This window comes from Juglans microcarpa x Juglans regia, chromosome 8D (genome assembly GCF_004785595.1).
Source record: "Juglans microcarpa x Juglans regia isolate MS1-56 chromosome 8D, Jm3101_v1.0, whole genome shotgun sequence".
Lineage (NCBI taxonomy): Eukaryota > Viridiplantae > Streptophyta > Magnoliopsida > Fagales > Juglandaceae > Juglans > Juglans microcarpa x Juglans regia.
In genome coordinates, this window is record NC_054608.1 from 3,810,545 (window position 1) to 3,821,702 (window position 11,158).

The 11,158-nt window shown below is 32.3% G+C and overlaps 1 protein-coding gene across 2 annotated transcripts; it reads right to left on the reverse strand.

Moving 5' to 3' along the window:
* Nucleotides 1–623: 623 nt before the first annotated feature.
* LOC121242964 (amino acid permease 3-like) lies at nucleotides 624–5,289 on the reverse strand. 2 transcript variants are annotated; one of them, XM_041141008.1, is made up of 7 exons: nucleotides 5,112–5,289; nucleotides 2,778–2,907; nucleotides 2,386–2,619; nucleotides 2,186–2,279; nucleotides 1,865–2,079; nucleotides 1,617–1,756; nucleotides 624–1,526 (listed from the first exon to the last, which is right to left on the reverse strand). In XM_041141008.1, exons 1-7 carry the CDS (start codon nucleotides 5,115–5,117, stop codon nucleotides 870–872), a joined length of 1,476 nt encoding a protein of 491 aa, XP_040996942.1. In that variant the 5' UTR covers nucleotides 5,118–5,289; the 3' UTR covers nucleotides 624–869. The 2 variants fall into 2 exon arrangements, with proteins under 2 accessions (XP_040996942.1, XP_040996943.1); XM_041141009.1 differs by lacking the exon at nucleotides 5,112–5,289 and adding an exon at nucleotides 3,145–3,275.
* Between the last annotated feature and the right edge of the window lie 5,869 nt (nucleotides 5,290–11,158).

Consider the following 11,158-nt stretch of genomic DNA (forward strand, 5'->3'; position numbering starts at 1 on the left):
TTTTTTTCTTTTACTATTTGAATCTAGATTAAAAATTTCAGAATATAACTTTCTTGCATAATCTAGAAGAAAATAAATTCAACCAACCAACGTAATCATGTAATTTAATTTAAAATAAATTCAATTTTATAAAAATTGACTTTCCTTTCAAGAGTGTCATGTTATAAAATTTTTAATTCAAATTCAAAGAGCAAAATGGGGAAAAAAAACAGTTGAGTAGTCAACCAGTAGTAAATGAGGTGTAATGATATCATTACCCTAACAATTATTGCACTTTCAATAATGATAGGCTTACTACCTTCTACCACCCATTTACTAAGCCTATCATTATATACCAATTCTTCCATATATATGTAGGTTGTGGGCTATGGGATGGGACCTTTTAGCCTTTTAGGATTGAAACATTGTGTGCACATTCAACTACTTTGATGACTAGTTGGATTAGTAGATCACCACACACCACCAATTAGTAGTAAGAATCGAGCATCATATTCCATGTAATCTTGTTACCTGCACCAGCAATTTGATCAAAAGGATCTGAACCGTTTATTTCATGGAGAAGGAATCTTTGTTTTTTGGAGTTGTGCAATGGTAGGTATTAGACATTGTTGGTGATGATAGTCTGAAGGAAGTAATTAGATTTGGACAGAACTTTTGCTTAATTCCAATATGTTACATACAGGGTGACGTCTTTCTTTCCTTGAAAACAGTAAAAAGAAAAACAGAAGTCTGCTAAGCAATAACCTTGATAGTTAACAACATCCATTTAAGCTTGTCATGAGCATGAACAAGAATTGAAATTCGAAAGGCTGTTTCTTTCTTTGCTTTAGATCAGTTGATGTGCAATGATGATTGCGTTGAACTTCAACCTAGTAGCTGGTGGCGAAGGGCTTATAAGACTTGAGATCGAGAACAACCCCCGCAATTGAGCCAGCAGCTGCGGCTATGGTGATGATGAGGCAAGCACCACTCAGGATTTGAAGGCAAAGCCATTTTGTGCTCCACTTGGGTATCTTCTTTTGCACTATATACATCTCCACAGGGAAGTAAACTGTGAGAGGCCAAAAACCCAGAGCCCCAAGAAGTCCTACCACATCATTAAAGAAGGGTAGAAGCATTGATATCACAGTGGTTATGATCACAAAAATTGTCCTCCAAAACAACCGGAAGAGGTTGAGTCTGTAGGGATGATGGAAACCAGGGATCGGGATTATGATGTCTTTGTTGACAAAATCACTATCCGGGAATCTTTCTTTAGCGCTTTTCTCAATGAATGCGTACAGGGGTTGGCAATAAACTTGGTATGCACCAACAAGGTGGATTACTATGGCAGCATTTGCTATGTCCAGAAGCCAATATGGGTTATAGAAACCAAAACCGGTGAGGAGGTTTCCGGGGGCGAGGTCCCCAAAAGCAGCATAACCCATGCACCCACAGAGCATGTAGAAAAGGGTTGTGACTGCAACACTAAGTAGAGTGGCCTTCTTCATTGTCTTGGACTCTGAAGGTGGGGATTTAACTGTGTCCTGTTTTTAGCCAGTATTAGTTAGTTCAACATGTAAACTCAACTATAAATAGAAAATAGAAATTATGAAAATTTTGGCACAAAAATATACCTGAATTTCAATAAGGATCATGGAGTAAGAGTACGCAAAAGCTATGTCCCCCAGTGCTTGGAAGCTCCTCCATATCTTTTGTGTTTGAGTCACAGTGCCAATGCTTATTCCAGTCAGACTTCCCCTGAACTTTCCAGTTTCTGATGATTGATCAAGTGCAGAAAAAAACCCAAGTTAATAAATATGTCAAGTTTCTGGAAAATGGAAAAGTAAAAAAAAAAAATGATATGAAGGAAGTTAATATGTACCTGCAACTTTGGCCACACCAAGGCCAAGACCAATTGTTGAATAAGTGAAGGACATCACAGCTGCCACAATGGAGAGCCACCACAACTGATCGAAGTCTGGAATTTGAGAGAAAAGTATTTCAACAACGCCAAAAGCAATCATGTATGGGTTGCTGTTGATTTGGCATGGATCATTGCCTTGACTGCTGTGGAAGCAATTAGACCTTTTGATTGCCCTGTTTGATCAAAACCAAAATGACCCATTAAGCGCGCCCTATAGAGTTCCAAACACCACTATTAACAACAAATGGAAATCCCATCTCCACATGATTTCAAACTTACATCATGCTTATGGATGATGCTATGGTGTAGCCAATGGCTACTCCAAAGAGGTTCAAGTACTGAACTAGCCCACATATCTTGACCTTTGCTCCACCTAGAATATTAAAAAAACCACAAACAGATTAAGATTTAAAACTTCAAAAACAATCGCCTTTTTTAGTTTAAGCCAAAAAGAAAAAGACAAACACTGGAAAATTTACCAAGGTTTGATCGCACAGCATCCATGTAGGTATAGTTTCTCTTGCCAGTGTGACGGTCCCCAGAACGATAACATGCAGAGAGGAGTGTGGAAGTGTAGTAAGTGACAAAAGAAAACAAGAACATGACTGCAGGGCCAGCAACCCATCCCAGCTGACCAATGGCCCAAGCCAAGGACAAAACCCCGGACCCAATCACAGCTGTAATTATGTGAGCACTAGCAGTCCAAACCGTCCCTGGATGAGTAATCACATGGAAAACAATCGAACAATTAGTAACAAACACATTCAAACTAGAACTATTTTTGTTTAGCATTTATGGGAGGTACTTTTGCTGCTCCAAAGAAAGAGCCCAAATATTTAAAATTACTGAAGATTGTGCTATGGAAATTTACCCGTTCGCTTGAGACGACCATCGTCGTCGAAGCACTTGGAGCCGCCTTGTGGATGGACGTCGACTGAGACATCGAAAACTTGGTGGTGGGAAAGCTGGTTTTTTGCTGCAATGTTCTCACCCATCTTTGTCTATGAAAGGAAACCAACACGAAACAAGCCTTTTGTGTGAGATACAAAAGAAGCACCAATGTCCCCCTTTTTATTTTATCTCTAAAGTAACCTCAATAAAAGTCTGTGCACTGCTTAATATGCAAGTGAAAGAGAGACAGAAAGACAGAGAGAGAGAGAGAGAGCAGAAACAGTTGGCACTGTATGTATGTTTTTAACTCTTCACTGATATCAACTGACACTGAGATTGATACACACCCCAAGAGTCACAGAAACCCAAAGAGATTCAGAAAACTTGAAAGGGTTTGCTGTAAAGAGACTCGAGACCAGCTTGGTGTCCCTGAGACTCTGCTGTTGAAGACTGAATTGAATTTGGCGAGGGGGGAGGGGGTATATATAGCTGTAGCTCTGCTGCTACGAATGTGAGCTTGAGAGGTGGGACAACGGCACAGACCCACGTGGTTAAAAGACTCCAAGAGTGCTGTCTTTACGTCAACGATCGACTCTATATTTTCGTGTTCCTCACACACGCACGCGCCCCCCACGGCCATAAGGCCACCCCACTTTGACTCGAACCAGCTTAGATTTTCTCTCTTCTTTCCCTTTTCTTTTCGCTTCTTTCATTGTCTGGATATAATATAATATAATATATATATATGAAAAAAAATATTTACAATTATAAAATGTGTAAATATTATATATTGACTCACATAAAAAAAATTAATTTTTAAATAATAAATCTTATTTTTTCTTAAAAAAGTGGGTGATATTTATACAATCTATTACTGTATTTAATATTACTATATGAGTGCCCAAGCCTTCGTAAAAAGACAACTTTTCCTGCGTAAGCACTCTAGTCTGATCCGAACCGTAGTATTAATGACAGTTAAATCTCTTTGAGAAAAATATCCATTTTTTAAACTTTTATCGAATACTATTAAATACTTAAATAAATATTGTAAGTCTTATTTGTTTGTGCTTACTGCTTACACAGGGAACCTTGAGTTTAAAGTGAGATTCCTCAATGCTAAAAAAAGTAATATTCATTTTTCTATGAGTGACACTATCACCACCGCTCTCAGCTATCGTTAGGAGCTATCGTTAATGATTTTAAGATTTTTATTTTTATTTTTTGTATTTTTTTACATGCATTTTTTTACACATTTAAATATTTTTTAAAAAATAAAAAAAATTTATAATATTATTTAGTACTTACTTAATCATTAAGTAAATAATAATAATAAAACAAAAATAAAAAAATCACAGTGGTAAAAACAAACGGTAGAAACCATTGGTAAGAATAGTATTATTCTTTTTCTATTGAAAGTAATGCACACTCTATTTGAAAAACAGTAAAATGTTTCATGTGGATATTAGATTTGTCCTTTTTTATTTCAAAAAGAGTTTACTGTATAAGGATTTGTTTGGATAGTGAGATAAAATAAAATGAGTTGAAATAGTTTATGAATAATAGTGAGATTATTAATTGAAATTAGATAAGATAAGATGAGATGAATATCACATCTATATTCAAACGGACCCTAAATCATTTTCTTTTACCAATGGCTTCGTAGTAGTATTATGTAAACATTTTTTTTGGGTGTTTGGAGGGTGTCATACTTTCGTGTTTTCATTGTATCTTTCTTCCTCTTTCACCTTCACGTACACATGAGCAATGAATTTTATACCCTTCATAAATATGCAAGCTTTTATGCTTCAAAAATCATAAAACCCTAGTTAGACCAATCTTTATTTGTACTCATCATATAATCGGTCACTTAACATTTAAATAGAAGCTTCTGCATTGAACCAACCAAAGATATCAATAAGTAATTAATCTTTTCTACTAATAGAAGCTCAACCAAGTTGGATTTTACAGCTAAATTGACCTTGATTTGACAATTTTAAGTACATTTTCACATACAGTTAAAATATATAAATAACGAATAATATTAAATACAAATTTCAAATAAAAAAGTTACATGCAGACTTTTTATAAAAATGTGGATATCACTAAAAACAAATTATTTTTTTACACTTTTTTACAGTAGGATCCACTGTTTTACTAATGAAGATTGCACGAAACTTGTCTATTTGAATCTTATACAAATAATTTCTCATAAGTAATTAAAGTAAAATGATATTGCTTGCATGCATGCTAACAATGGTTACAAAAAGCAATCAAGAAACAAAAGCAATCTAGAAACAAAAGCATCAATTCTTACCTTCATTTTCACCCTTCTTTCCCTATACAATATATGCAGGTTCCCTTTGTCTAAATGGCTGCAGCAGCTAGCTAGCAAGCCTCAAGACACACTTAAAAATAATAGCTGTATGTATTGGAGGGGAATAGAGAGAAGCTGGATTAGCTGTGCATCTCTTGGAACACTTCCACACCCTTTAAATAGCAGAGCTCTGAGGAACTAAAAAACAATAATTTAATATATCTCTTAAAAAGCCAAGCTTAGCTTTGAATTTTATAAAAAATTCTCACGTGTGTTGCCTCTCGTCCACCCTTACTGAAAGATAGAATATGGTTCCCTAATAATTCAACCAATATGCATTAATATTTTAAGAGTATGAATGCCACTGAAAGGAAATCCATAAAAAATCAGTCAAAAATGTCAGAAATAATCGTAGACCATCACTCTTGCCAGAAATGATTGCTATAAATATATATTGATAGGTAGGTGGACAGGACATGTTGTTCTTATTCCCTGATCTTTTGTTAATTCCCAATGACTTAGGAAAGAAAAGTTATTAGAACAAAACCACAAAGGCATTGCATACAGCATGCCCTTAAATCTTTACAGAGTACATATATAAGAAGTTCGATCCTTTTCTTTTTTCTTTTGTGCGTGTGTGTGTGTTTTCTGCTTTCTCAAATTATATTTATTTTTTCTTGTTTCTCAGTTAGTTTATTTTATGCTAATCCTGATGATCAAGGACCGAGATATCCATAAATGGGATGCTAATTATATTCTCACTTAGAAAAATGAACTCACAAACTGACGTGATTTGATGTGATACGTTAGATTATAAAACTATTTTAATCATAACGTATATATGAAAACTTACTAATTTGTGAGTTTATTTTTGTGAAATCTCATTAGTATAACGTATATATTGACTGAGGAATTGGATCATGTTTGATTCATAATTGGTTCATCAAATACAAAATTTTATCTTCTGAAATATGGTTCCCTTTTTTTTTTCAATAATATAATTCAAATATGTGTGGGCGCATCACAAAGACAAAAGAAATAAGAGTGATGCAAGGCTGTCGCCTATCGTTGGGCGTCCCCGTCTAGGCAAAATTTATCTTTTTTATTTTTTTATTTTTTCTTTTCATATTTTTTTAACATCTTTAAACATTTTTAAAAAATAAAAAAATATATCAATACACAAATAGTCATTTCTTTAATCAATATATAAAAATACAATTACAAAAAAAATTAAATACATAAACGATCAAAATCAAAATAAAAAGGCAAAATAGCAATATTCAATAAATAAAGCTACAGTGCTAGCTCCCCAAATATTCAACTAGAGATCTATCCATGCCAATTCAAATTTATAAGCACCACTAATGCAATATTCATGTAGTACTGTTGCAAGAGAGAGATTCGAGTGGCCCTGGTTTTTTTGTCGATGGAAAACCCATGTTCCAGAATCAATATATAGAAGCCGGATGCCTCATTGTTATTGTCCCAGCTCCCACTACAAGATTATATTCATTAAAGTGAGTAAGGTTAATTTTATTTATTTATTTATTTGAGTTTGAGGAGGGATTTTGAACTCCAGATCCTTTTTAGAAGCTGTGGATTATGCCAATCAGGTTACATACCTTCGGCGTGAATAAAGTTAGATACAGTTTTTAGACGTGTAAGTCTAGCATATTCTATTTAAAAAAAAGATGGGGTATTATTAAAAAAAAAATCTTTTTTTCATACGAGTCTCAAATTTATTCAATTTTTTAAAAAAGAATGCAAAATTTGTATATTTTAAAATTACAAATATTATTTCTCTTAAATTAATTAATTAAGCATTAATGTGGTACACATGGCCGTGAGAAACCAGCTAAAACACGTACCAACGAATTAAGGGCTTTTCACCCAATTATTTAATCTCCTATATTTTAATTTTCTAATATATTTGTTGTTAATTAATTTATTTAATTTAGGAAGTTAAATTTTTAATATATAATAATCCCAGCTGGCTGGTGCTGATCTTAATTGGTAGCCGCTGTAATTGAAATAATTGACAGGAAATTAATTAATTAATTAATTAATTAAACTAGCTAGGGTAATCATGAGTGATATTTAGGCTTTATTTTACCACCTCACGAAGTGCTACGTACATAGTATTCATTAGGAAAAAAATGGATTAGGGATTGAAAATTATAAACATTGATCATAATTAAGCCAATTAATTTCAAAGTGGCCTGGGCCAGCTGGGTTCTCCTAATTAATTATATATTTCGGATTATTAATAATAATATATAAATATTGTTGTGCCTTAAAGGAACCTCAACCATTGAATTAGGTAGTACTTAAATATTACCAAACCATCAAGGGAGTGGTATCGAATTAATGAATAATAATAATAATAATAATAAATAATATGTTGAACTTTCAAATCAGAAAGAATATTGACTGTGACCTTATAATTTTGCTTCAACTAAATTCAATGATAGTGGGTACCTTTTTTTTATAATAATATTTTGAGGTTTTAATTATGTAAAATCCAAAATTCAATTTTTAAAATATTTTTTTGTCATAAATATTAGATAGCATATGAGCTTTTTTTTTTTTTTTTTTTTTTTTGTTTTTTTAAAGAGATTACATGAGGACTTACTTTAACTGGTTTGCAGATTAGTGAGATGAGATGAAAATTTTGTGAATAATAATAACTAATAAGATAATTTTTGAATAGTAATAAAATAGTTTGAGTTGAGTATTTTTTAGATTTTGAGAAATGAGAGAAAAAAAATTGAATAAAAAATATGATGAAGTTAAAATATTATAAAGATATAGTTTTATAATATTATTTTCGTTTGGAGATTTGAAAAAGTTAGAATTATTTTTTATTTGAAAGTTTGAAAAAGTTGTAATTATTAATTTGAAAAAGGCTGTAATAATTAATTAGTTTGAAAATTTTGTATTTGAATTATATCTGGGAATGAGATGAGATGAAACGAGATCATATCAAAATTTTGTGTTTCATCTGAGTCTCTAAACAAACCCTTAAAACTGTATCTAATATTATTCGACCTTTCTCGCATGTATATACACGGTACTACTCAACCCCAATAATTGGTGTTAAGATGTACAATATTCCCAACACGCATAATGTAATTACGACAATAATGGTGGTACATTAATAATCACAAAGAAACAAATTAAGGAGTGAGCTATGTCGGTATCTTGTCTGGTACTTAATTATCCTAATTAATTAATTACGAGCATCTTATTATAAATTTTTAAAGCCCGCCAGAATCGATTGTCTCGTTATGCTTACAAATTAATTATTTATATGATCATGCAGCGCCCTGGTAATTTAATTTTTATATATTTGAGACAAATAATTTAAGCCAATAAAGTAATTTATACACGATCATGAGCTAGCAGCTATATATATATATATATATATATATATATATATATACGTTGTTAATTAGGCCAATAATTAACTCGATGATCGGCAATATTCTGCGTGACATACAGAATTTATTTATATATAAGTATTTTTTATATTTTTAATTAATCTTCAGATTCTGTAGGTGTTGAGTTTTCACACCATTTGGCATGGTACTTGGAATGAAAAATACCATAAATAATATATAAGATCATAGCAAAGAAATTAAGATGATGATGATGATGATGAAGAAGAAGTACGTCTCTAGCTACCGATCGAGACAAAGTAATAGGAATATATAACATCATCTAATAACGTGAACTTTTAAAACACACATACATATATAGTAAGCATCTACATGATCAGGACTTTGACCGATCGATAGGCATCCCATGTTTTTCAAGTCGGTACTTATACTAAATAATATAAATACAGTCTGAATTATATATGCAAGCACTGCACAGTATTGTTTTTGAAAAAGAGTGAGATTCATTATTAAAAAAAATTAATTTTTTCATATGAGTTTTATATTTACTTACTTTTTTTAAAAAAATGCATGTACGACGCTTACGTATTCTATGCCTGTAACTATCATTTAATTTTTTCCAAGTGATTAGTCTTATAGCTAGATTTGGTTTTGTTTGTAATTAGTATAGGCCGCTGTATAGCTAGTTAATTTTCTTCTTTATATGTATAGGTTTTCAAGCTTGGCTTTTTCTTATAAACGACATTATATATATATTATTCCTCCACCAAAAATGACGTTTGATTAACAAAATTGAGTTTCATCCTCTCAACAAAATCATGTGATGTTTCGAAACATACGAGAAATGTGTAAACTTCAATCGAATTGATCAAGTGTACAGCTAAATAGTACTTAGAAGTTGGTGATATTTGAACAAAATAATATCATGAGCTAGGTAGTTGATCATCTCTATAAACTAGTAAATGCATGAACTTGGGCTAAGATATCACTATTTCATGAACTTGGAATCAGTCAAAAAGGTACTGATCTTCCACTATCTATCTACCTGAATGCATGCAATGTTTAAACAAAATGGCTGGCCTGTTTTTTTGTCCTGAGAGATGCATGAGAGAGTGACCCTGGCCAAGCTAGCCCTCCATGCAGCTTCGATATCTATATCTCCAAAAGAAGAATCAGAATAAGTGCTTATTCAGTTGATCTTCCACTATATTAATTGCAGTGTGAAGAGATCACAATCAGTACTTGTACTGTAGAAAAAGGTTCTAAATCGATAACCCCACAAACCCATTTCAGAATCTTTTTTCAAAGATCGAGAGGCTGTTTCTCATGATCATCACGATGATCTGCAATCGTACGTTCAAGTTAATTTCTCATGAAAGCTGGGCGTACTGGGTGTTAGGTATTTGCTGATCTTCTTCTGCCTATATATCTATCATGATCATCATGTGCCTTTTGAAAGTTCTGAAATGTGGCATTATGGGGAAAAATATCTCAAGCAAGACCTAATTTTTATAAGCCTCCTTTATAACCTGCCTTAATATATATATATATATATATATATATATGTATATCCACTATGTATTCTCTATCACCCACATCCCCATGCACGCTGTGTCTTGTATTATATGATATATATCCTTTATCCACTATGCAAGTACTTGCCATGCATATATATAAGTGGATCAGGCATAATATAAAAATATCCAGCCATGCATTCCAATATATATATATATATATATATATATATGAAAAATAACATTTTTTCCAAAGAAAAAAAAAATACAAACCAGGATGAAGGATTTGCAATTAGGAGCTAATTAAAAGTCCTCAAATTACAAGCTAAGAGAGATGTATAGCTAAAAGATCTGCATGCGCAGTAGGTTCATCATCCTCATCTTTTGAATGTGTTGATAGATATCATGTCAAGCTGATCATCAAGAGCATCAATTCTGGGCTAATTACTTGATCTATACAATTTTATAAATTCCATTCTTTGCCCGTTCAAACGGATTGACCGATAATATTGTACATACCTATCCATCCACTTATGCTTTTTGCTGTCTATTATTAGCATATATCCATTTTTTTTTTTTTTTTGAATTTAGCATATTATATGTATATATCCATGCAGATTGAGTGCACTTAACATCTCCATTAATTGACATATTTATTCTTATACCAATCCAATATCCATATACTTCAACTCACTAGCTAAAAGATGATATTCAAATTAACTACGCGTACGTACTCCTTTTGCCTATCTAGCTAGCTAATGGATCATGATCCTCTTGCATGCAGGCTTGAAAAATTAAAAATAAACTTCTGAAAACACTTGAAGAATATATGTGCCGTGTGTGAGTGTGCGTGCTTATGTTCGTGGCCGATCGAGTGTGACATGCATGCAGTAGTCTTTGTGTATGAAGTAATTTCTAGCGCCTAGACATGATGCAGATCTCTCATTTTTCAAGGTTTCGTGTACGGAAAGTACTCCATTCTAAAGTTTGAAAAAGATTTTCAAGGTTTCGTGTAACACAACGACTTATATGTAGCAAAACTCTATAATTACCATTTACTAGTTAAGACAAAATATAAAGATCATAAAAGAATCTTTTAAAATACTATAAAATTGAAATAAAAAAACTCTCAAAG